Source organism: Papio anubis, chromosome 16, assembly GCF_008728515.1.
Source record: "Papio anubis isolate 15944 chromosome 16, Panubis1.0, whole genome shotgun sequence".
In the NCBI taxonomy this organism is placed as follows: Eukaryota; Metazoa; Chordata; class Mammalia; order Primates; family Cercopithecidae; genus Papio; species Papio anubis.
Genome location: NC_044991.1, coordinates 172,881 through 198,415, shown reverse-complemented (window position 1 = coordinate 198,415; position 25,535 = coordinate 172,881). Strand labels below are relative to the sequence as shown.

The window sequence follows — 25,535 nt, the reverse complement described above, 5'->3', positions numbered from 1 at the left end:
AGCCCTTAATTTATTTCATTTTTTAAGACAGAGTCTCGCTCTGTCGGTCAGGCTGGAGTGCTGTGGCGTGATCTTGGCTCACTGAAACCTCCACCTCCCGCGTTCAAGCGATTCTCCTGCCTCAGCCTCTGGAGTAGCTGGGACTACAGGCACTCGCCACCTCGCGCGGCTAATCTTTGTATTTTTGGTAAAGACAGGGTTGCTCCGTGTTAGCCAGGCTGGTCTCGAACTGCTGACCTCAGGTGATCCGACACCTCGAGGCGACCCGATACCTCGGCCCCGGTGTCGCACTTTTTTGCCCGTTTTGGATTCCAGCCTCCTCCTGCGGCCACAGCCGGAAATGCAGAGAAATTCGCGCTCCCCGGGCCTCGCAGTCTCCAGCTTTGCCCGGGGGCTGCGGGTTCACATTTCACCCGCGAATCGCTGTTAACCCTCCAGGCGCGGCCCCGGGGCGCTCGCGCGCTGCGGACGGAGCCATCCCTGACGCGTTCTCAGTTTATGGCAGAAAACGCCAGTCGGCGCCGGACATGACTACAGGCTTTTGCGGAAACAAATTTTAATCCAGTTCTGAAGCCACCACTTGGCGTTCCGGGGCATTTGCACCCCGGGGACGCGCTGCCTCCCGCCCCTTCCCGCCCCTTACTCAGTGGCTAATATTTGTTTATCAGCGGTGACATTGGTTGATGTATTTGTCAAAGAACAGATTTAGTTCTTCTTCCTAGGTACCTTTTTTTTTTTTTTTTTTTGAAACGGAGTCTCACTCTGTCCCCCAGGCTGGAGTGTAGTGGTGCCATATCAGTTCACTGCATCCTCTGCCTTCCGAGTTCAAGCAATTCTCCTGCCTCAGTCTCCCAAGTAGATGGGACTACAGGCGTGCACCACCATGCCTGGATAATTTTTTTTGTATTTTTAGTAGAGACAGGATTTCACCATGTTGGCCAGGCTGGTCTTCAACTCCTGATCTCAGGTGTTCCGCGGGCCGCAGCCTCCCAAAGTGTTGGGATTACAGGCCTGAGCCACTGCGCCTGGCTGTTATTACCTGTCTTTTGGATAAAAGCCATTTTAACTAGGGTAAGATGGTACCTCACTGTAGTTTTGGTTTACATTTCTCTGATGATCAATTATGTTAAAGCACCTTTTCATATACCTGTTTGACATCTTATGTCTTTTAACAATTATTCTTCTTCTTATTATTATTGTCTTTTTTTTTTTTTGAGATAGTCTCACTTTATGACCCAGGCTGAAGTGCAATGGCATGATTTCAGCTCACTGCAACCTCTACTTCCTGGGCTCAAGCAGTCCTCCCACCTCAGCATCCCAAGTAGCTGAGACTACAAGTGTGTGTCACTGTGCCTGGTTAATTTTCATATTTTTTTGTAGAGATAGGGTTTCACCATGTTGGCCAGGCTGATCTCGAACTCCTGAGCTCAAGTGATCCGCCCACTTTGGCATCCCAAAGTGCTGGGATTACAGGTATCAGCCACCGCGCCTTGGCCTGTATTGTTTTTTAGTTTTGGTTTCATTTATTTCTGCTCTGATCTTTATTATTTCTTTTCTTCTACAAGTTTTGGGTTTGGTTTGCTCTTGCATTTCTAGTTCTGTAAGAGACATTGTTGGGTTGTTTATTCGAAGTTTTTAAAGTCTTTTTTTCCCAGACAGGGTCTCGCTCTGTTGCCTGGGTTAGAGTGCAGTGGCATGGTCCTGGCCCTCTGCAGCCTCGACCTCCCAGGCTCAAGAGATCCTCTCACTTCAGCCTCCTGAGTAGCAGGAACTATAGGCATGCAGCACCACACCTGGCTAGTAAATTTTTTGTAGAGACGGGGTCTTGCTGTGTTGCCCAGGCTGGTCTTGAATGACTGGGCTCAAGCAATCCTCCTGCCTTGGCCTCCCAAGGTGTTGGGATTATCGGTGTGAGACACCACACCCAGCCTTTTCTGCTTTTTTTGGACATACGCTCTCGTTGCTATAAACTTTCCTTAGCACTGCTTTCTCTGCATCCCATAGGTTTTGGTATGTCTTTTTTTCTTTTTTTTTTTTGGAGACAGAGTCTTGCTCTGTCACCCAGACTAGAGTGCAGTGGTGCGGTCTCAGCTCCTGCAAGCTCTGCCTCCCAGGTTCACGCCATTCTCCTGCCTCAGCCTCCCCATTAGCTGGGACTACAGGCACCTGCCACGATGCCCGGCTAATTTTTTGTATTTTTAATAGAGACGGGGTTCCACCGTGTTAGCCAGGATGGTCTCAATCTCCTGACCTCGTGATCTGCCTGCCTCGGCCTCCCAAAGTGCTGGGATTACAGGCATGAGCCACCATGCCCGGCCTGGTATGTCATATTTCCATTTTCATTTGTTTCAAGAAAATTTTTAGTTCCCTACTTAATTTCTTCATTGACCCACTGGTCATTCAGGGCATATTGTTTAATTTCCATGTGTTTGTGTAGTTTTCAAAATTCAAAATTCCTCTTGCTACTAATTTCTAGTTCACTTTCTTGCTTTTTAATTTTGTTTGATTTATTTATTTATTTATTTATTTATTTTTATTTTTTATTTTTAGATGGAGTTTCACTCTTGTTGCCCAGGCTGGAGTGCAGTGGTGCAATCTCGGCTCACCGCAACCTCCGCCTCCCCTATTCCAGTGATTCTCCTACCTCAGCCTCTTGAGTAACTGGAATTACAGGCATGCACCACCACACCTGCCTCTGACATTCTTTGTTTTGTATAATCATTTTTGATTGTACAATATTTTTTATTTTGAAAACATTCCAATAATAGAGACACTTTACATTTGATGGAGTTTGCTGCTCTCTACATATTTTATGTGTGTGAGCTGTCTCTGTATTTAGTTCTGCATTTGGACTTATGTCTTCATTTCACTATAGCACTACTAAATGTTTTAGAAAGGGCACAGCAGTGGCTGAGGCCAGCTTTGCCCAGGCTGGGTGATCAGGTGGTGGTGGGTTCTGGTGGATGCCAGTGTGCAGGTGGCGATGGTGTCAGCAGGCGGGGACGACCCCCATCCTTATTGCACTCGTGTTGTCTCTGAGGAAACAGCAGCTTCAGGTCTTAGGCAGGAGTCCCTTGTTCCTTGGAGAGGTTGGTACAGGGTTTCCTTCCTCCAGTCGCTGGGCCGCCTCCGCAGGTAATCCGAAGGGTGCTCCAAGGAGGCTGCTGAGGGTCGGACCTTCCCGGGACCCATTTTCTTGATTTTTTATCTTGAAAGTAAATTGTGATATTTGTGCTATCATAGCACAAGCAGCACGGTGACTCGCATTTCACAGTGGTGCAGATGATCTCATGTGCTTTTGAAGTCCTGCCACCTTTCTAGCAGTGCCACACTGGGTTTTTTTCGGTTCTTTTTAAAGAGGTGGGTCTTGCTATGTTGCTCAAGCTGGTCTTAAACTCTTTGGTTAGAGTGATCCTCCCACCTCAACCTCCCGAGTAGCTAGGATTGCAGGCACAAGCCACTGTGCCTGGGTGTGCCACGTTTTAACTCTCTAGAAGTTAGGAGGCAGAACTCCCACATTTCGGGGAGTGACCTGTCCTCAGTCACCTTCCCGACCGGGAGTTTCCCCACAAAGGACAAAGTTCTGCCCTTGATCTGAATTTTGACAAAGTGAGGCATTTCCCTTCCACAGAGAATGGGACTGAGCATGTCCTTGCTAGCGGTCCTCACACCTGGGGGAGCTGGTGGGGTGACTTCCTCTGTTCAGTTCCTCCTACCATGGTGTCCTGAGGCATCACGGGCTGAACGCTGCCCTTGTTCTCTGACACAGCCTGGGGTCTTCAGAAGCTGGGTGGAGTTGGCTGATGGGCACTGATTGGCCTATAAGAAGGTGCAGGTAGGGGGGTGTCATCTCCCTCCTCTGAAGGTTTGTGGACCCCAAACTTAACCAAGAGGCAGAGCCTGAGACTGGGACAGAGAATAAGGGCAGGGTCTAGAAAGCTTTTCCCCAACTTGAGTCCACCTTAAGGTATGGGGCCTACCCTCACCCTCTCACTGTCATCTAATAGTCCCAGGGGGACCTGAGAGGTGAGTTACCTGAGGCTCAGTAGCGTTCAGGCTGGGTGCCAGGGACACTCCTAGGCCATCTCCTTGCTGCTTGAGTAAGGCAGAAATCCCCAGACCTACTGTGTCCCAGAGGAAGGAAAAATACACACAGTACTTTCCAGGGAGCCCTGCCTTTGTCCCAGGGACTCCAGGCTCTTTTTCATGTCTGAGCCCCACCTGGCACCTGTCCCAAGACTCACTCCTGAGATGGGATTAGGTAAGGAGCAGAGGAGGAGCCAAGGCTTCTCCCTCAGGAATTAAGTGCTCACATCCGACAGCGGCACCTACATGCCGGCCTGAACCAGGGCTAGGAGGTACCGGCCAGGATGTGGTCTTGCAGGCGAGTCCTCAGCTCAGACAAGGGAAGGCTGAGGACTGAGATGAAGACACCCAGAGTCTGGCTATTAGAGCACCTGGGGCCAGAGGGGGGTGATTTCTGAAGGATCCAGGTGCTGGCTGATGCGGTAACTGGAGCAGGGGGCAGGCTGGACTCAGGGCTCACCAGGGACACAGTGAGAGTCTCATCTGGGCAGTCAAGACACTCTCGTTGGGTGCAGGGGGTCTAGGAGATCCTAGAAGGTCTAGGTGGGCTGAAATAAGCCTGGCCATAAAGAGAAATATGTTTGGATTTTATTTATCCCATTTTTGTTTTTTTCTGTTGACTTGAAAACCCTATCCCATGTCTGGTGAACCCAGAGCAAGGAGTCCAGAAGCTGCTGGAGGAGGAGCTGTGGGAACCTCCGCCTCCCCTCCATGCACCGTCCCTGTGCCCCAATGCAAATTTCCACTGCACTCCTGCAATGATAATGCTCATTGCCAGGACCCATGGCCAGGGTCTCCCTCTTCAGCCCGAGAGACCACCATCAGGCATGGCCCCCACCCCTCCCATGCTGGCCCCCACCCCTCCCGTGCACGGCCCCCACCCCTCCCATGCTGGCCCACGGTGGAATCTGCCTCTCCGGTTTCTGGTGATTTCATCAGGGCCGCATCACATTGCTAGAGCTAGAGATAACGTCTCCCTGTGGGTAACCCTTCCCTGCCAAGCCCCCTGAAGCTGGACCCAGGCTGAGAGGAGGGACTCTGGGGTGTGGAATGAATTTAGGGATGTGAGGGTCTACCAGGCAGAAGCAGGTTGGCTGTGATGTCAGCACAGAGCTCAGGAACGCTGCCACTGGACCCTGGGGCCTATGAGGAGGAGAAGAGGGCAGGAGCTGGTGAGGTGCTTGCAGAGACCCTGGGCTCCTATCCTACCATAAGCCTCACTGTCTCCTGATATCTGCAGCCAGGCCCTACTGACACCCCCGGGCCTGGGTGCAAGCAGAGACCCTACCCTTCCCAGGCCCCGGAGGACTGGTCCACCTTAACTGGGCAGCCCTTGGGGCGGGCGCTGGCCGGTGCCCCAGCCCAGGCCTCTGTGCTCTGTATGCACTGCCAGCCTGCCATCGGGCCCCTTGCAGCGGGTGGCAGCCCTGAACCATGATCGAGGGCACCTTAGAGCCAGACGGTCCCCTCTGGGGCTGGGACTGGGACAGTGACAATGACTGGGATAGTGCTGTGCTGGCCCTCCTGGCACTGGCTGTGGTGGCTGCCACAGCGCTGGCCTTACACTGGTTTGGCTCCGGGCACGACCAAGAGGCGGCAGGACCATTGTCCACAGCCCTCGGGGCTCAACCTCATCAGGCAGGAAGAGCGGAGCTGGCCCTGCAACCGAAGTCCAAGGTTAGTGATGGCAGCGAGGGGCAGAACCCAGGGCAGGGGAAACCGGAGCCCCCAAGACGCGGCCAGCGGAGCCCTGTCCCTGCTGCAGCCCCGGGCGGGGGCCCGGCCGCCATGGCCCGGCTTCCACTCAAGACAGCTGTCGAGGAGGCCCGCAGAGGGGCATTAGGACAACAACGGGGCAGTGCCACCCCCACGGCCCCCCGAGCGGAAGGAAAGGAGCCTCCCAGGCCAGGCACTGCCCTCCTGGGCAGGAGCGAAGAGGGGGGGATGTCCGCCCCACTCCTGATCCATTTCACTCCTCGGAGCCCTGGCAGCGAAGCGGAGGCGCAGGCGGAGACAGGTGGTGCCAGGGCGCCCTCTCGCCAGGCGGCGGGCCCGGCGGGGCAACAGGACACTGGCCCCTGGCGGGCGGGCGCGGGGCCCTCGGGCTCGCTGGGGAGAGGCCGGGGCCGGCGGCGGAGGATGGACGCTGGCTCGGGAGACAGAGTGCGCCGCCCCCGGAAACTGGACCCGCTTCGCCTGGGCGCCGCGGGGAGCGTGTGGGACGCGGTGGATGAGGCCGCCGCCCTGGACGCCCACGCGCGCGGCCTGCCCACAGGACCCCCACTCGCCCAGGAGCCCGCACCCCCGGTGCTGCCCGCGCCCCGCGCCCCGCAGCCTGGGTCTCAGACGGAGGGCTCTGGGGCTGAGGTTGGCTGGAGCAGGGAGGCTTCGGGGGTCCCCGCCCCCGGAGGAGGCTGGCCCTGGGCCAGCAGGGAGGTCCCGGGCACCCGGAGCTTTGGCCCAGCCCCAGGCTCTACGCGCCCCTGGCTAGACAGTCCGCCTCTAGGACGCCCACTCTCGTCCCAAGGGCCGGGGGCCTCAGGGGCCAACGATGCGGGCCAGGCCGGGGCTGACGGCCCCCGAGACGACAGTCCTGCCGCTGACCTGGGGCGCACCCGGCCCCTGGAGCAAGCAAAGCCGGCCGTAGCCTTCCGCAGCCGCGCCCCATCCCGGAGCCGTGAGCCTGGCGCGCTCTCTGCCTCCCCGCCCGCAGCTCCCGGCCCCGGGTTGCCACCTGAAGCCCTGACTCTCCCGACCCCTTCTCCTTCAGATGTTTTGCCCCTGGGGGTTACCCAGGGTCCTCCTGTGGGCAAAAATCTCAGAGCAGCGCTAGCCCCAAGTTCAGCCTCAGCCCAAGTCTTAACTTCAGTTCCAACCTCAGTCCTAGCCCCAGCCCTGGCCTCATCCCCAGTGTCAGTACCGACCCCAGCCCCCACCTCAACCTCATCCCCCACCTCAGCCCCAACCCCAGCTCCAACCTCAGCTCCAACTTCAACCCCAGCCCCAGCCCCAAGTCCAGCTACAACTCCAGTCCCCGCTCCAGCCCCAGCTCCAGCTCCAGCCCCAATTCCAGCCCCAGCCCCAGTCCGAGTCCCAACCCTCACCTCAGCCCCAACCCCAGCCCTAACCCCAGCTCCACCTCCAGCCCTGACCCCAGCCACATCTCCTGCCCCAGCCACATCTCCTGCCCCAGCCGCATCCCCTGCCCCAGCCGCATCTCCTGCCCCAGCCGCATCCCCTGCCCCAGCCGCATCTCCTGTCCCAGCCACATCCCCTGTCCCAGCCGCATCCCCTGCCCCAGCTGGCGGGTCGAAGCCTCAGGAGAGTGTGGCTGTCCCCAGGCGCTACCAGGAGGGGCACGTCTCAGCCAGCTGGGGAAACCTTACTGCCATGGTTCTTAGAAGCCACCCCTTCCCCAGGCAAGAGAGGCCCCAGGGGAGTGTCCCCAGGGCGGTTCCTGGGAGCCCTGTGGATCCCAGCACTTCCACACACTCTGAGGACAGTGATGGTCCCTCTTCTTCAGTGGGGACAGTCATGGGGACAGGTATAGGGGGCCTGGTCGAGGCTGGAGGTCAGCCACAGACAAGAAGCTCCGAGACCAACGGAACGCCCAGCCCAGACCCTCCCCCAGGCCTAAGAGGAGAGGGAACCAGGGAGAAAAGTCTAGACTCGCTGTCCCAAGCCGCGGTGCCCAGGGGCCCCCCACAGCCCCCTGCACAGAGGCCGTCTGGCCCCGTGGCCTGCTCCTCTGTGAGGCGCTCACAGCCGGTACCCCAGCCACGGAAACGCAGCAGGTGTGAAATCGCCCCGACCTCGCAGCAGGAGGTCAGGCCGGCTGCCTCAGGGGACCCTCCAGGGGAGGCGCCGGGGGAGGGGGGCAGCCCTGCTGGCCGCAGCAGGGCGCTCACAGAGAAGCAGAAGGAGGCCCGGAAACTCCTGGTGTTTCTGCAGAGGCCCGGGAGTTGGGGGGTGGTGGAGGGGCCCCGGAAGCCCAGCCCCCGGGCCCTGGAGCCCACCACGGCCGCGGCCCTGCGCGCACGGCTGGACCTGGGCAGTTGCCTGGACGTGCTGGCCTTTGCCCAGCAGCACGGGGAGCCCGGCCTGGCGCAGGAGACCTACGCGCTGATGAGCAACAACCTGCTTCGAGTGCTGGGAGACCCGAGCCTCTACCGCCGGCTGAGCGCAGCCGACCGCGAGCGCATCCTCAGCCTGCGGACTGGCCGGGGCCAGGCGGTGCTGGGCGTCCTCGTACTGCCCAGCCTCTACCAGGGGGGCCGCTCAGGGCTCCCCAGGGGCCCTCGTGGCGAGGAGCCTCCTGTGGCGGCCCCTGTGCCCCTGCCTCTACGTTCGCACCTGCATGTGTTCAACCCCAGGGAGAACACCTGGCGGCCCCTGACCCAGGTGCCCGAGGAGGCCCCGCTCCGGGGCTGCGGTCTCTGCACCATGCACAACTACCTGTTTCTGGCGGGGGGCATCCGTGGCTCCGGTGCCAAGGCTGTCTGCTCCAACGAGGTCTTCTGCTACAACCCTCTGACCAACATCTGGAGCCAGGTTCGGCCTATGCAGCAGGCCCGAGCCCAGCTCAAGCTGGTGGCCCTGGACGGGCTGCTGTACGCCATCGGTGGCGAGTGCCTGTACAGCATGGAGTGCTACGACCCGCGTACAGATGCCTGGACCCCACGCGCGCCTCTCCCTGCAGGCACCTTCCCTGTGGCCCACGAGGCTGTGGCCTGCCGTGGGGACATCTACGTCACAGGGGGTCACCTCTTCTACCGCCTGCTCAGGTACAGCCCAGTGAAGGATGCTTGGGACGAGTGCCCATACAGTGCCAGCCACCGGCGTTCCAGCGACATCGTGGCGCTCGGGGGCTTCTTATACCGTTTCGACCTACTGCGGGGTGTGGGCGCCGCGGTGATGCGCTACAACACGGTGACCGGCTCCTGGAGCAGGGCTGCCTCCCTGCCCCTGCCCGCCCCCGCCCCACTGCGCTGCACCACCCTGGGTAACACCATTTACTGCCTCAACCCCCAGGTCACTGCCACGTTCACGGTCTCTGGGGGGACTGCCCAGTTCCAGGCCAAGGAGCTGCAGCCCTTCCCCTTGGGGAGCACAGGGGTCCTCAGCCCATTCATCCTGACTCTGCCCGCTGAGGACCGGCTGCAGACCTCACTCTGAGTGGCAGGCAGAGACCCAAAGCTGCCTCACGGCTCTGCAGGGAGACCCTCCTGGGATGGGCCTGAGAGGCCAGGGCTCAGGGAGGGGCTGGGATCGGAACCTCCTGCTCTTGTTTCTGGACAACTGTCCCCTTCTGCTTTAAAGGTTGTCAATTATTTTGAAGCCCAGAGCCCTCAGCCTCTTTCTGCCCCTTACTCCACACTCAAACTGTTTCCTGACTCAATTCTGTGCCTGCTTACAGACCCACTCAGCCTGCTCACACCCCTCTGTCTGTGGGACTCCCCATTCCCTAGAGCCAGGGACTGATGCGTCCCCGCAGACAAGGACCTGGCTTGCTGGAGCTCTGCTGAGCCGAGAGAGGAGGGAGTAGAAAACGTTCACACTTCCTAGGCTCTGTCAGCAGGACAGGGAGCAAAAACGTCCCCAGGCAATGCCCTCACCTCTGGGACTTTCTGCCTGTCCTAAGGCCTCCCCAGGTACCAATCCTGTAGCCATCTGGGTCGGTTTGGCGCTGTGGATTCTCAAAGGCCTAGAACCCTTGCCTCTGAAACTGGGTCCGTTGGTGCTGTCCTGCAGTCTGCAGCCCCTACCCATACCCCCAGCCCACACCAGGCCAGGCCCACTCCGGGCTCACCACCCTCTGCAGCCTTGTGGGGCTCTCCCAGCCCTTCCAGAAGCCCACCCCACTTCTCACCAATCCCCCACCTCTAAATGAGGCCTGAGTGTCACCCTAGCTCTGCCCCTTTTTAGCTGTGTGGACTTGGACATTTGACTTCCCTTTCTCCTTGTCTGTAAAATGTGGACAGTGGACATCTGTCGCCCAGGAGAGTTGTGGGAGACAAGATCGCAGCTGTGAGCACCTTGCACGGTGTCCAGGACGCACAGCACAATCCATGCTGTGTTTTCTCCCCTTACGCACTTTGAAACCCATGCTAGAAAGGTGAATAAATCTGACTATGGCCCACTCCAACCTCCAGCCTGGGTGTCCCTGTCTGGGCTCTTTTTTTTGTTTTTTATTCTATGTTCAGCACCACTGGCACCAAATACATTTTAATTCACCGAAAGCACCTACAGCTTGCACTTGTCGTGTTTTGTTCACAAGGCTTGATATGCAGCTGGGTGGATTATGGCATGGGAGAGAAGAGGTCCTCAGGCTGTGCTTAAAAATAAGTTTATTAAGAAACAAGTACAGTGCATACAGCTGTTCGCGTGGGCACCAGCTCCATCCCCCAGGGACCTCTTCACGGGCAGAGGGTGGCATGGCAGCTGTGGTGGGCCAGTGGGGCCTACGGTCTTTGCTTGGTCTCATGCAGCAGCTCTTGCCAGTTCTTCTCCATCTCCTCCTTGCAGTTGACGAAGGCATCCTCCAGCCGACGCATGGACTCGGCCAGCGTGGGGTTGGTGCGCATCACCACCATGTCATAGGCCATCCAGGTTGCCTGCACTGCAACAAGCAGACAGGCCTGGTCAGGCCACAGAGAGGGGCTGCGGCTCCGGGGTACTCCAGAAGGGTCAGATGCTTGCAGCTGGGCTCAGCATCTGGAGGCCCAGACCCTGCTGAGGCACCCAGTTACTCCAGGGAGAGACAGCTGGTAGGCTACTTGTTACAGGCTCATAAAAACTCCCTACAAATATCCACAGTGACACTTCCCAGTCTCATGCAAGGCATAACTTCTGGATACGCCAGACATGATGTTAAAAAGCTAGAGGCCGGTCTGATACGAAATGTGAGGAGAATTAGAGCAAACCGCAGCTCCTTACCTACATGCAGTTCACAGCCAGTGGCTGCAGGTGGCCCCTGAGGAGTCCTAACATCTACGCAAGCTCACACACTCAGGCAGAGCTGACTGTTCCTAGTCCTGCAAGACCTCAGCCTCATGTCACCTTATGTTCAGTGGCCTGGGATGCCTGCCCACCTCCACCTGGGCACCTCTATGCTTTTGCCGAGGCCTAAGCCTGGGGCTTCTCCTCTTGGGAAGGTGTCCTTGACCATCTACCAATGAACTGACGTACTCTCTTGCTCTTTCCCTCTGACAGCAACTTGAAGGTAGCATTCCCTGGGCCTATAGGTGGACGCACGCTTCTTGTGTGAACTCTTGTGTGAACTCTAAGGAAGCGTGTGCAGAAATCCCACCTCCAACCTTTTCTCTGCATAGTCCACTGGCTGGTGTGGTTCAGCCCTCTACAAATATACAGAACAAAGGTCATCTCCCCTCTGCACGACAACCAACTGTAGATAGCAAACATATCCCTTTAAAATTCCTCTTTGTGAAATCCTAACAAGCATCCCAGATCATTCCCGCACAGGGAAGCTGCAGACCACCTGGACAGCAGGTGCAGCAGGGACCTGGGAGCCAGAGCAGAGTGTGCCTTCCAGCTCTCCACCTGCCAACTATGTGACCTGGAACAAGTGGCTTAAATATATCAATCCCGGCCAGGCGCGGTGGGTCACGCCTATAATCCCAGCACTTTGGGAGGCTGAGGGGGGCGGATCATGAGGTCAAGAGATTGAGGCCATCCTGGCCAACATGGCCAGTGTTCCTGGCCCATCTCTACTAAAAATATAAAAATTAGCTGGGTGTGGTGGTGGGTGCCTGTAGTCCCAGCTACTAGGGAGGCTGAGGCAAGAGAATTGCCTGAACCTGGAAGGTGGAGGTTGCAGTGAGCCAAGATTGCACCACTGCACTCCAGCCTGGGCAACAGAGCGAAACTTTGTCTCAAAAAAGAAAAAAAAAAATCTATCTATCTATCTATCTATCTATCTATCTATCTATCTATCTATATCTATATCTATATCTATCTCAGTCTCCTCATCTTTGGAGACTCTACCAATCTCATGGCTTACCGTGAGGATTAAATGGGTGATATATGTAAACTGCCTGGCACACATGTTATGGACTGAATGTGTCCCCCCAGATTCACCTGTTGAAATCCTAACCCCCGACGTGAGGTATTAGGAGGTCGGGTCTTTTGGAGATGATTAGGTCCTAAGGGTAGACCCTCCTGAATGGCATTAGTACCCCTTAAAGAAGAGACACAAGAGCTTACTCTCACTCTATGCAAGGATATGTGAGGCTCTATGTGAGGATACAAGAAGGTGGCTGGTCGGGCAAGGTGGCTCATACCTATAATCCCAGCACTTTGGGAGGCTGAGGTGAGTGGATCACTTGAGCTCAGAAGTTTGAGATCAGCCTGGGCAACATGTTGAAACCCTGCCTCTATAGAAAATATAAAATTTAGCTGGGCGTGGTGGTGTGCACCTGTAGTTGCAACTACTCAGGAGGCTGAGGTGAAAAAAAGGATCCCTCGAGCCTGGAAGGCGGAGGTTGCAGTGAGCCAAGATTGCACCACTGCACTCCAGCTTGGGTGACAGAGTGTGACCCTGTCTCAAAAGAGAAAAAAAAAAAAAAAGAAGAAGGTGACCATCGTCCAGGCACAGTGGCTCACGCCTGTAATCCCAGCACTTTGGGAGGCCGAGGCGGGTGGATCACGAGGTCAGGAGATCGAGACCATCCTGGCTAACACAGTGAAACCCCGTCTCTACTAAAAATACAAAAAAATTAGCTGGGCATGGTGGTGGGCACCTGTAGTCCCAGTTACTCGGGAGACTGAGGCAGGAGAATGGCGTGAACCCAGGAGGCGGAGCTTGCAGTGAGCCGAGATTGCTCCACTGCACCCCAGCCTGGGCGACAGAGTGAGACTCCTTCTCGAAAATAAAAACAAAAAACAAAAAAACAGAAGAAGGTGACCATCTACAAACCAGGAAGAGACTTCTTAACAGATACCAGATCTGTTGGCACCTTGATCTTGGACTTCCCAGCCTCGAGAAATGAATGTTTGTCTTGTATTGCTTTTGAGTTGAGATCTGGCTCTGTTGCCCAGACTGGAGTACAGTGGCAAAATCATGGCTCACTGCAGGCTCCAAACCCTCGGCTTGACTGATCCTCCCACCTCAGCCTCTAAGAGGCTGGGACCACAGGTGTGCAACACCGTGCCCAGCTGTTTTTTGTTTTTTTGTGGGTTTTTTTGAGATGGAGTTTCCCTCTTGTTGCCCAGGCTAGAGTGCAATGTCGCGATCTCGGCTCACCGCAACCTCCACCTTCCAGGTTCAAGCAATTCTCCTGCCTCAGCCTCCTGAGTAGCTGGAATTACAGGTATGTACCACCCGCCTGGCTAATTTTGTATTTTTAGTGGAGACGGGGTTTCTCTATTTGAGTTGAGGCTGGTCTCGAACTCCTGACCTCAGGCGATCCACCCACCTCGGCCTCCCAAAGTGCAGGGATTACAGGCGTGAGCCACCGTGCCCGGCCATAACAAAAAAACAAGTTTTTTGAGTGCAAATTAAATCACTGTTTCTTGGCTACATTCTCTAGAGAGTACCAGATTATAACTTTTCCTCATATTTTTCGTTGGTGCCCTAATGAAATAGGTTCCTTATTCCGTTCTAATGCACAAATTACTCTTATAATTGTCAAACTTATCTCTCCTCATTTTACTTCCCAGGAAACTAAAATCATGGTATTCTGAAGATGACCAAAGATATGAATCTCCCTCATTTGGCGTCGCACTCGGCCCGGATCTGTTTCACTGCAAATGCTCTGCTGCTAAAACAATACAAGCATCCTCCCTCTATGCCCAGGGATTATCACAGAACAGAGAGTCTCACTCTGTCCCCCAGGCTGGAGTGCAGTGGTATGATCTCAGCTCACTGCAAGTTCCATCTCCTGGGTTCAAGTGATTCTCTTGCCTCAGCCTCCCGAGTCGCTGGGATTACAGGCGTCCGCCACCACGCCCGGCTAATTTTTGTATTTTTATTAGAGATGGAGTTTCACCATATTGGCCAGGCTGGTCTTGGACTCATGACCTTGTGATCCTCCTGCCTTGGCTTCCCAAAGTGCTGGGATTACAGGCATGAGCCACCGCATCCAGCCTGTAGCAGATTTATATAAAAATGCAATACGTGGCTGGGCGTGGTGGCTCATGCCTGTTATCCCAGCACTTTGGGAGACCAAGGTAGGCAGATCACGAGGTCAGGAGATTGAGACCATCCTGGCTAACACGGTGAAACCCCGTCTGTACTAAAAATACAAAAAAAAAAAAAAAAAAATTAGCCATGTGTGGTGGCGGGCACCTGTAGTCCCAGCTACTCAGGAGGGTGAGGCAGGAGAATGGCATGAAGCCGCGAGGGAGAGCTTGCAGTGAGCCAAGATCACGCCACTGCACTCCAGCCTGGGTGACAGAGCGAGACTCTATCTCAAAAAAGAAAAAAAAGAAAAAAAGCAGTGTAGGTCCTTTGGCATGCCAGATGGTTTAGGATTAAATGTTAAAAAGGAATGCAAAGAAAAGTAGAAGAAAATACAACTAATATTTCACTGATCTCAGATTAGGAAAAGACATTCTAGGTGTCAAAATAATGGGAATAAATCAGAAAGGAAAATATTGACAGATTTTTCAATACATAAAACTGTTTGCTGGCTGGGCATAGTGGCTCATGTGTATAATCCTAGCACTTCGGTAGGCCAAGGCAGGTGGATCACCTGAGGTCAGGAGTTTGAGACCAGCCTGGCCAAAATGGTGAAACCTCATCACTACTAAAAATACAAAAATTAGCTGGGCGTGGTGGCGGGCGCCTGTAATCCCACCTACCCAGGAGGCTGAGGCAGGGGAATCACTTGAATCCGGGAGGCGGAGTTGCAATGAGTTGAGATCACATCATTGCACTCAAGCCTGGGTGACAGAGTGAGACTCCATCTCAAAAAAAGGCCGAGGCACAGTGGCTCACACCTGTAATCCCAGCACTTTGGGAGGCTGGTAGTAGGATCACAAGGTCAGGAGATCAAGACCATCCTGGCCAACATGGGTGAAACCCGTCTCCATTAAAAATACAAGGCCGGCGGTAGCGGTGGCTCAAGCCTGTAATCCCAGCACTTTGGGAGGCCGGCCGGGCCGGATCCGCGAGGAATCCAGGAGTCGGGGCCATCCTGCTAACATGAGTGAAACCCGTCTCTACTAAAATACAAAAACTAGCGAGGCGTGGTGGCGAGAGCCTGTAGTCCCAGCTACTGGGAGGCTGAAGAGCGGGAAAAGTGGCCTAGTCCTGCGGAGGTGGCGAGACTTGCAGTGAGCCGAGATCGTGCCACTACCTCCAGCCTGGGCGACTGTAGCAGACTCCGTCTCAAAAAAAAAAAAAATACAAGGCCAGAGCCGCGGTAGCCTCACACCTGTAATCCCAGCACTTTGGGAGGCTGGCGGAAGGCGGATCCGCGAGGTCAGGAGATGCGAGAACATCCTGGATAACACAGTGGAAACCTCATCTCTACTAAAAATACAAAATTAGCCAGGCATGGTGGGGGTGCCTGTAGTCCCAGCCACTCGGGAGGCTGGGGGCAGGAGAATGGTGAACCGGGAAATGGGCTTACAGTGAGAGCGAGATTGTGCCACTGCACTCCAGCCTGGGCGACAAATGAGACTCTTTGCAAAATAAATAAATAAATAAAATCCAAGCTGTGCTCCTGGCCACCTTGGGCACATGTCATTAGGACCCCTGAGGTTGTGTCACAGGTAAGTGTCCCAAACTTGGCAAAATAAACTTTCTAAAATTAACTGATACGTGTCTCAGCTATTCACAGTTCACAGGAGTACATAGGCAAAATATTGCAAACATTTCCTAAGTATAGATTTTCTAAAGTCTGCTCTAGTGAACACAAATTATTTGGCCAGGCACCCTGGCTCACACCTGTAATCCCAACACTTTGGGAGGCCAAGGTGGGTGTTGCTGGCCAGAATTGGTTCAAGCCATGAGGGAAGGACAGTGGTATGCCTCATCGCCCACCTGCCTCTCATACGGAATTCAGAAAAGGTGACCAGCATTAACATGAACACAGACCTTAAGTTTGATGAAACTTTTACAATCTATTCCCTCTGAGCCTGCTACCTGGGAGGCTTCTCTGCATGATAAAACTTTGGTCTATGGCCGGTGGCGGTGGCTCAAGCCTGTAATCCCAGCACTTTGGGAGGCGAGGCCGAGGATCGAGGTCAGGAGATGGAGACCATCCTGGCAGTGACCCGTCTCTACTAAAATACAAACGAGGCCGAGGTGGCGAGCGCCTGTAGTCCCAGCTACTTTCGGGAAGTGAGGTAGGAGAATGGGCGAGACCGGAGGCGGAGCTTGCAGTGAGCTGAGATCCGGCCGGCTGCACTCCAGCCTGGGTGACAGAGAGACTCCGTCTCAAAAAAAAAAAAAAAAACTTTGGTCTCCACAACCCCTTATCATCATAACCCAGACATTCTTTTCTATCGATTCCAGGTCTTTAGACAGTAACTCTTTCCACCAGTTGCCAATCAGAAAAAATTTAATCTACTTGTAACCTGGAATCATCCCCCTTTGAGTTGTCCCACCTTTCCAGATTGAACCAATGTACCTCTTACAGGTACTGACTGATGTATTCTCCCTCCCTAAAACGTATAAAAGCAAGCTGTACCCTGCCAACCTTGAGCGTATGTCCTGAGGACCTCCTGAGGGTGTGTCACAGGTGCATCCTTACCCTTGGCAAAATAAGCTTTCTAAATGGACTGAGACCTGTCTCAGATGCTTTTGGGTTCACACATCCTACCTGAGATTTTCTCCATCTCTTCCAATAGTTTTTCCAAGTCCTTATTCAGATCTGACAGCATTTTCAGCATGTTGTCGTAGTTTCTTTCCTCAGGGTCAGCATCAGCCATCTAGGCAATGCACAGAAAGAAGCTGCAGTGAGACAGACCCACATTTCAATTCCAGCTCCACTGGTTATAACTCAGTGATTTCTCCAAGGAATTCCTTCCCCATCTCTCAGATTCAGACAATACCACTTCCTCCACAGGGCTGTTGTGAAGGTTAAATGGGAAATGTCTAAAGGCCCCAGCATAGCATTTGGCACATATAAGTCGTCCTTCCCCTTTCTTCCACCCTTGCCATACAAACGTAGCTGAAGGCTGGAGTCATTAACACAGAAAACAACTTCATCATCATAAGGAAAAAAGTCTGTCATAATGGTGACATGGAATCTTTTCCGGCAAAACCATACTGAGTTCCCAGTAAGATGCGAGCTATTGTGCTGATATGTTATAAAGATACAATTCCTGTACCTAAGGAATTTCTAGTGCAATATGGGAGTAAGTCACACACACCATATGACAAACCAGGATGTGACAGATGTCAAAGCAGTTAATGTAATAATTACAGACGTCAAGCGATGGGAGCCTGGAGGAGGGTAAGTTTAATTTTAAAATATGAAATGATTCATACATTAAAAAATTATAATCAACTTCATTTTCCAGAAGAATTCTCCTGGGCATTAGAGGCAGTGCCCCATAGAGACTGTCCTGGTTCTGGAATTGAGCTGCCTGGGTTCAAATCTTGGCTCCACCACGTATCAGCAGTGTTATGTTTGGCAACTTACACATCTTCTTGACAAATTTTTGGTAATTTTTGTATGTTTTTTTTTTTTTGAGACGAAGTTTTGCTCTTGTTGCCCAGGCTGGAGCACAATGGCATGACCTTGGCTCACCACAACCTCTGCCTCCTGGGTTCAAGCGATTCTCCTGCCTCAGCCTCCCGCGTAGCTGGGATTACAGGCACGCACCACCACGCCCAGCTAATTTTGTATTTTTAGTAGAGACGGGGTTTCTCCATGTTGGCCAGACTGGTCTCGAACTCCCGACCTCAGGTGATCCACCCACTTTGGCCTTCCAAAGTGCTGGGATTACAGGCGTGAGCCACCGCACCCAGCCAAGTTTTGTATTTTTTTAAAAGGGAATTATTAGTAGTACCTGTATCTTGTGGAGTTTTGTGAGGATTAATTTAAATAAATTATATACTGTTCAGCACAGTACCTACCACAAGGAGCACTTAATAAATCATATCTGTTGTTATTTAAAATGTTGAACAGTAATTAAATCACTCCAGATCCTCTCATCTTTATTAATATACATTAATTCATTCTGTTAATATTTGATGCTCACCTATTTATCTACAAGGCACTAGTAAGAAAGGAGAGAAATAGATTAATAATGTTGTAAGAGCTGTCAGGGAACTTGTAACCTCATGAAGGTGAAGGAAGGAGCCAGGTAAGCGTAAAACAGGGAGGGATGGGCCACAGATGCTGTGGTATTGTTCCCACTGTGCGTGTGGGGAAAGCCTTCCTGGTCTTTACTTCAGAGTTATAGGCATCCACTCACTTCTCCTGTGACTTCCTGGGCCTACCTCATCATGGTGCCTCTTAGCTGGTATGGTGATTGTGGATTCCTCTACCTCCCCAACTAGACTGTGGGGTCCTGGAGAGTAGAAGCCATCTTTCCAATGAATTATTCCTAGTGTTCAGCTCACAGCTAGGAAAACAGCAGTGCTTAATAAATATTGGCTGAATAAAGGAGTTGACTATTGTAAAGCCCTAATTCTGAAAGAAAATCATGATCATTGGCCAAGCGCAGAGGCTCACGCCGGTGATCCCAGCACTTTGGGAGGCCGAGGCGGGTGGATCACCTGAGGTCAGGTGTTTGGGACCAGCCTGGCCAAAATGGTGAAACCCCGTCTCTACTAAAAATATAAAAATTAGCCGGGTGTGGCAGTGGGTACCTAATCCTAGCTACTGGGATTACTGGGGAGGCTGAGGCAGGAGGATCACTTGAACCAGGGAGGCAGAGGTTACAGTGAGCCGAGATTGTGCCATTGCACTCCAGCCTGGGCAACAAGAGGGAAACTTCATCTCAAAAAAAAAAAAAAAAAGAAAATTATTATCTTTCCCCTCTTGCCATCCTCCCTGTTAAGGGTAGAGATTCTGAGGGAGGGGCAAAGGGCCCTCCAGGAGGCCTGACAGGCAGATCTGAGAATGAGGGTGCAGGGGCAGGGTGTATGGTCTTTTGGGATCTGTAAAGGAGCTACTTCTGTGGGCATGAAGCCATTCCACATGCAGGGACCCCATCCTGCTTTTTGGTAAGTAGGAATAGTTTGCTAAGCGTGAGTGGGGAGGTATAGGCAGGTGGCAGGGCAGAGGGCTAATAGTGGGTGATGGGAGGAAGAAATGTCTGGAACGCCTTCCTTAACCCTCTCCTATAGCTATTCCCTCTCCTTCCTTTCCCAGCCAGGCCTCACACATTTGCTTGTCCTTCTCACTCCACTGTCATCTGGCATCTGTCTCTGATACTCACTGACAATGCCCTCACCAAAGTCATAACTGGCACACCCAGGGCACTTTCTGTCTTTCTTTTATTTAACATATCTGCAGCACTGACATTTGGCCACTTTCTCCTGCTCAAAATCCTCTTCTCTTGATGTTTTAACCTTGTTTTCTCCAAACTCTGTCCACCTCTGGTAGTTCCTTCCCTGCTCTTTCTTGGCTCTCTCCTTTGCTGGCTCTAATGGGTCAAGCAGGGTCCTTTCAGCCCCTTCTCTTCTCACTACACACTCTTTTTTGTTTGTTTGTTTGAGACGGAGTCTCACTCTGTTGCCCAGCCTGGAGTGCAGTGGCGTGATCTTGGCTCACCGCAACCTCCACCTCCCAGGTTCAAGCAATTCTCCTGCCTCAGCCTTCTGAGCAGCTGGGATTACAGGCGCCTGCCACCATGCCCGGATAATTTTTGTATTTTCAGTAAAGATGGCGTTTTGCCATGTTGATCAGGCTGGTCTCAAACTCCTGAACTTCAGGTGATCTGCCTGCCTCGACCTCCCAAAGTGCTGGGATTACAGGTGTGAGCCACCATGCCTGGCCAGGACTTTGATTTTTATTCTGAATGAGATGAGGAAACACTGGAAAAATCTGACAAAGGTGATGTGATTTGAATAATGACTTAAAAGGATCACTCTGGCTTCTATGTTGAGAATAGACTTAGGGGTGGAAATGGTGGAACAGGGACATCAGTTAGGAGGTAGCTGCAAAACTCCAGGTAAGGAATGATGAGGCTTGGACCAGAGTGTTAGAAGTGGAGGTAGTGGCCAGGCTTAGTCGCTCATGCCTGTAATCCCAGCACTTTGGAAGGCCAAGGCGGGGGGATCACAAGGTCAGGAGTTCAAGATCAGCCTGGCAAACATGACAAAACCCTGTCTCTACTAAAAATACAAAAATTAGCTGGGCATGGTGGTGTGTGCCTGTAGTCCCAGCTACTCAGGAGGTCGAGGCAGGAGAATCCCTTGAACCCAGAAGGTGGAGGTTGCAGTGAGCCGAGATCATGCCACTGCTCTCCAGCCTGGGTGACAGAGCAACACTCTGTTTCAAAAAAACAAAAACAAAAATAAATAAAAAGTGACCACTGGATTTGACAACCTGGAGATCACACTGGCAATTTTGACAGGAGCTGTTTTCATGGAGTGGCTGGAACAAGAGCCCAGTTGAAATGTTTCTAAAGAGAGGGAAGGAGAAGTAGAAACTGGTGAGTTTTACTTCAAAGAGAAGCAGAGAAACAAGCCAGTACCTGGAATGTAATGTAGAGTCACAGGGGTATTTTGTTTTAAGTTGGGAGATACTACACTAGTGTCAAAGACTATAGTATTTCGGCCGGGCGCGGTGGCTCAAGCCTGTAATCCCAGCACTTTGGGAGGCCGAGACGGGCGGATCACGAGGTCAGGAGATCGAGACCATCCTGGCTAACACAGTGAAACCTCGTCTCTACTAAAAATACAAAAACTTAGCCGGGCGAGGTCGCAGGGGCCTGTAGTCCCAGCTACTCGGGAGGCTGAGGCAGGAGAATGGCGTGAACCCGGGAGGCGGAGCTTGCAGTGAGCTGAGATCTGGCCACTGCACTCCAGCCTGGGTGACAGAGCGAGACTCCGTCTCAAAAAAAAAAAAAAAAAAAAAAAACCAAAGACTACAGTATTTGGGCATGGCAGGCCCAGGCACAGTAGCTCATGCCTGGAATCCCAGTGCTTTGGGAGGCTAAAGTAGGAGAAATGCTTGAAGGCAGGAGTTTGAGAGCAGCCTGGGCAACAGTCTCCACAAAAAATATTTTAAAATAACCGGGTGTGTTGGTGCACACCTGCAGTCCTAGTTACTCAGGAGGCTGAGGTGGGACAGTTGTACCACAGCACTCTAGTCTAGGCTACAGAGGAAGATCTGGAAGATCTCCTCTGCAAAAGAAAAAAAGGCTAAGTAAATTCAAGATATTTGATTGGGGTGTCACTGATCAACTCGGTGAGATGTTTCAGGAGAGGCATAAAAGTAAAAATATTTTCGTGAATAATTAATGGATCATTAGACAAAATGGATCGTGTGTACGGATTTAGATGGGAAGGGGAGAAAAAAATAGGAGATAACTAGAACGTGACACAGAGTGAAGGTTTTTTGCTTTTTGAATTCTTCATGTTTCTAGGCTGTGTGGAAAGAGCTAGCTTGACAGAAAAGCCCCCAAGAATCAGGGGAAAGGGTAACTGATAGGTGCAGGGACTGGTCTCAGACAAGTAAAGGGTAATTTCACCCTATGCAGGTAAGGGAAGGTAAGGAGGTAGGGATAGAATAAGGTAGGTAGAGGTCAAGGTAGGATGGCAAGGGGGGGATTTCAGGCCTAATAAATAGCAATGAAAAGTTTCTTCTTGTAACAACAGACATTCTTGGTTTGAGGAGAATGATAAAGCTTTATCAAAGCTGCATGCCTCCCTAAGGGCACTTAGGCATGTGGCTGAGGCCACATGGCTACAGTATCCTCAGGACCCTAAGATGGCACAGAGACAATGTCTGGAGTGTAGAAGGCCTGGGAATGTAAACATACACACAGTGGATGGACAAGGTAAGGACACTGAGGGCACAAGTATGAGAGTGGTTTAAGGGGTGCTTAAGATGATGGGGTGAAGCAGAGACATATAAAAGACGTAGTTTCTATAAGTGGGGCATTGGGGTGGCCCCATGTAGATTTGGGGATAGAGCATGAGACTGCTAGAAGGATGGAGGCTGTGGCCAGAGTGGCACTGGATCTCAGAAGAGGGATGGGTCTGAAAAGGAGATCCAGGGAGAGGGTGTGAAAGCTGATGTGGAGGAAGCAGCCACAGGATTAGAATTCATGGCATTTCTTCCCTGATGAGACTGCCCGGGATGACTGGGACTGGGTGGAGAAAGAGGCCTGAGCCTGCACCAAAGCCATGGAACGGGGCTTAGGATGGGGGGCGGGAGGGTGGGGCGGGGGGAGTGTGGGGCGGGAGTGTGGGGTCTGGGTTGGGTATCACTTTGGGTGTGAAGGACGGGGGTTGAGGGAGTCAGAGCCTAGAGTCTGGTTTGTGGTCTGAGTGTCTTGCCTGGTACAAAGAGTTTGTAATAGAGCCTGGGATCCCTCTCAGAACAAGGAACGCGAGGGGATAAGAGGGATGCCTGGTGCAGAGATGTGCTCCTCTGTACGGGATGACAGCAGCATAGGAAGGGAATGTACCTGTGATGTGCGGAGGGAAGTCTTGGGGTTGGGGCTCTGAAGAGTCTGGGCCGGTCCTGAAGCGCAGGTGGGAGGAAGCCAGAGGTGCGGGTGGGAACTTGGGGTGTGAGGCGGTGTGTGGACTCCGGGGTCCCAGGTGTGGAAGGTGTGAGGGTAAGAGGGGCAGGTTGCAGGAGCGAGCAGGGTGTGTGGGCTTCAGGATCGGGAGTGTACCGTGTGAGGAGACGGAGATGAAGTTGCATAGGGCTGAACGGAATAAAGTCGAAAACCATCATCAAAGTCGAGAAGTCGGAAGTCGAAACTAATAATCAAAGGAAAAAATAAAAAGGATCAAAAGAATCGCTAATAAAATCAAAATAAAAGGAAATAAATCAAAAATCGCGTCAAAATCTCGTCATAAAGGTAAAGTCATCAGATAAAGTAAAACCATAAATTAAAAGTAAAGTCAAAATAAATCATCCGTCAAAATCATAAAATAAATCGGAAATCGAATCGTCAAATAGTAAAAATAAAGAATCGGAAATAAAAAGTCGAGATAAAAAAAAATAAAGAATAAAAATCAAATCATCAAAATAAAAATCATCAAAATCATAAAATCAAAATCGAAATAAAGAAATCGAAATCATAAAATCATAAAATAAAATCATAAATAAAAATAAAATCAGAAATCATAAATCCGTCAAAATCGAGATCAAGAAATCGAAATCATCCAGCGAAATCATAAAATCATCATCATAAAATCATAAAAATAAAATCCGTCATCAAAATCATAAAATCCGTCAGATCAAAATCAAAATCGTCAAAATCATAAAATCCATCATCATAAAATCATAAAATCATCATCGGAAATCGAGATCATCCGGAAATCATAAATCATAAAATAAAATCAAAATCGTCAATCTCATCATCATAAAATCACGTCAAAATCATAAAATCGCCATCATCTCATCATCATCAGAATAAATCAAGTCATCTTAAATCTCATCATCCATCATAAAATCATAAAATCATCATCATCATCAGATCATCAAAATCATAAAATCACTCATCATCAAATCATCAATCATCATCCTCATCAAAAAATCCGCATCATAAAGGAAATCCTAAAAAATAAAATCTAAAAATCATAAAATCTAAGAAATCTAAAAAAAATCCGAGATAAGGAAATCAAAATCTAAAAAATCAATCATAAAGTAAAATCAAAATCATAAAGTCATAAAATCATCATAAAGTAAAAATAAAATCAGATCAGAAATCAAAATCATAAAGTAAAAATAAATCAGAAATCATCAAGTCATAAATCATAAAGTAAGTAAGTAAAATAAAATCATAAAATCATCTTTCTCATCATCATCGATCTGCATCAAAAATCGCTCATAAAGTAAGTCGAGTAAAATCAGTAAAAAGCAAAATAAAAGTGATAAAATTAAAAGTAAGTAAAATATGAAAGTAAAGTAAGGAATAAAGTAAGAAGTAAAATGCATGGGAATAAAGCCAAGTATAAAATAAGGTAAAAGCAAAGAGTAGTAAGAATAAAGTACAAAGTAAAGTAACAAGTAAAAACAAGATAAAGAAAGTAAAGAACAAAACAGAGTAAAAGAGTAAAATGAAAAAGAAACAGAAGTAAAGAGAGCGATATAGAAAACCCCTAGGGTATAAAATTAAGATGGAGTCGGGTCGAAGCCAAGGGTCTGGTTTGGGGTTGGTGCCGCCGCGAACGCCAGGACAGGGTCAGGCGGAGCCCAGCCCTCAGGGCGCGTCGGGAGGGCCGGGGTCCGGGGCGGCGCGGCCTCGCTCACCTCCGGCTTGGCCCGCGCTCCAGTCCTGCTCTGGCGCCCCCAGCGGCCGCTTGAGGAACAAGACCGCTCCTCACGAGGGATGCCCCGCCCTTTCCGTTAGCGGACCCGCCCCGGAAGTGGCCTTTCGCCCTCATTGGGTGTCCTCGGGAAAAGAGGCGGGTCATCCCGTGCTGCTCCCGCCGGTCCGCGGCGTCCGCGTCTGGGACTGGCAGGTGCGGTGCTGGGGACGTCCTGAGGTTGAGGGAGAATCCTGCGGAGATGAAGAGCTTCCCGGCCTGACAGTTTTGCCCCCACCTCCTTCTTGAGCTTAAGGATTTACACGCAGGGCCCCGTTTGCCTGCTGTGTCCCCAGTGTCCGGACAGCGCCCGGTACCAAAGGTGCTGGTAAACATTTGCCGAATGAGGAGCGAACGCCCAGCTAGTTCCACTGTCACAGCGACCATGTGTGGCGGACATTGTCTGGCATGTGTCTTACAGAGGAGGCAGCCCAGGCTCAGGGAGACGAGGCAGAGGTGCACGCAGGTCCATGTGGGCTGGAAAGTGCTGGGGTCTCCCGGGCGCTCCTGGTCTCCAGGCAAGAACTGGAAGCAGAGCCACTCAGCACCTAGAGGGGCAGTGACAGAAGGCTGCGGCTGAGAGGAGGCTGACCAGAGGCCAGTCTGAGCTCAGCCTTTTTTTCAGAGGGCCATGGGCACCCTACAAGGGTGGTAAGTAGGCGAGTGGCAGAGCTAAAAGGTCTCTGGCTGCCGAGGCGGGTGGCGCCGGAGCCGGCCGTTGCTGTTGTTTGGCTGAGTGGTGGACAGGGTCAAAGCCATTCCAAGGTCGACTTGAGAGGGCTTGGTTATGTGGGAGGGAGGGAGGGAGAAAGAAGGAACGGGCTAATGGCCGGGGTGATACCACTGGCAGAGGTGTGGAAGAGTGGGAGAAGCTAGCTTGGAAGGTTAACTTTGATTTTGAACACCTTGTGTTTGAGAATCCTGACAAACCTGAGACCCCCTGAATTTTCTCTCAGGGATTCTGATTCTTAACAGCCTGATTGCAGAGGAGGAAAAATGGCTGGAGTTGAGCCAGACAGTTCTGGGCAAGGAG

At 51.9% G+C, this 25,535-nt stretch overlaps 2 protein-coding genes across 4 annotated transcripts; one reads left to right on the top strand and one right to left on the bottom strand.

The window, feature by feature from the left end:
• The first annotated feature begins 4,972 nt into the window (after positions 1–4,972).
• KLHDC7B (kelch domain containing 7B) lies at positions 4,973–10,328 on the top strand. Its single transcript, XM_003905763.5, has one exon. The coding sequence runs from the start codon at positions 5,521–5,523 to the stop codon at positions 9,259–9,261; it is 3,741 nt and encodes a 1,246-aa protein (XP_003905812.2). The 5' UTR covers positions 4,973–5,520; the 3' UTR covers positions 9,262–10,328.
• An 88-nt stretch (positions 10,329–10,416) lies between these two features.
• Positions 10,417–24,553, bottom strand: SYCE3 (synaptonemal complex central element protein 3). 3 transcript variants are annotated; one of them, XM_017945452.2, is made up of 3 exons: positions 24,447–24,553; positions 16,875–16,983; positions 10,417–10,705 (listed from the first exon to the last, which is right to left on the bottom strand). In XM_017945452.2, the coding sequence occupies exons 2-3, from the start codon at positions 16,981–16,983 to the stop codon at positions 10,548–10,550; spliced, it is 267 nt and encodes an 88-aa protein (XP_017800941.1). In that variant the 5' UTR covers positions 24,447–24,553; the 3' UTR covers positions 10,417–10,547. The 3 variants fall into 3 exon arrangements, with proteins under 3 accessions (XP_017800941.1, XP_009215876.1, XP_009215877.1); XM_009217612.2 differs by lacking the exon at positions 24,447–24,553 and adding an exon at positions 22,648–22,703; XM_009217613.3 differs by lacking the exon at positions 24,447–24,553 and adding an exon at positions 18,503–18,619.
• Between the last annotated feature and the right edge of the window lie 982 nt (positions 24,554–25,535).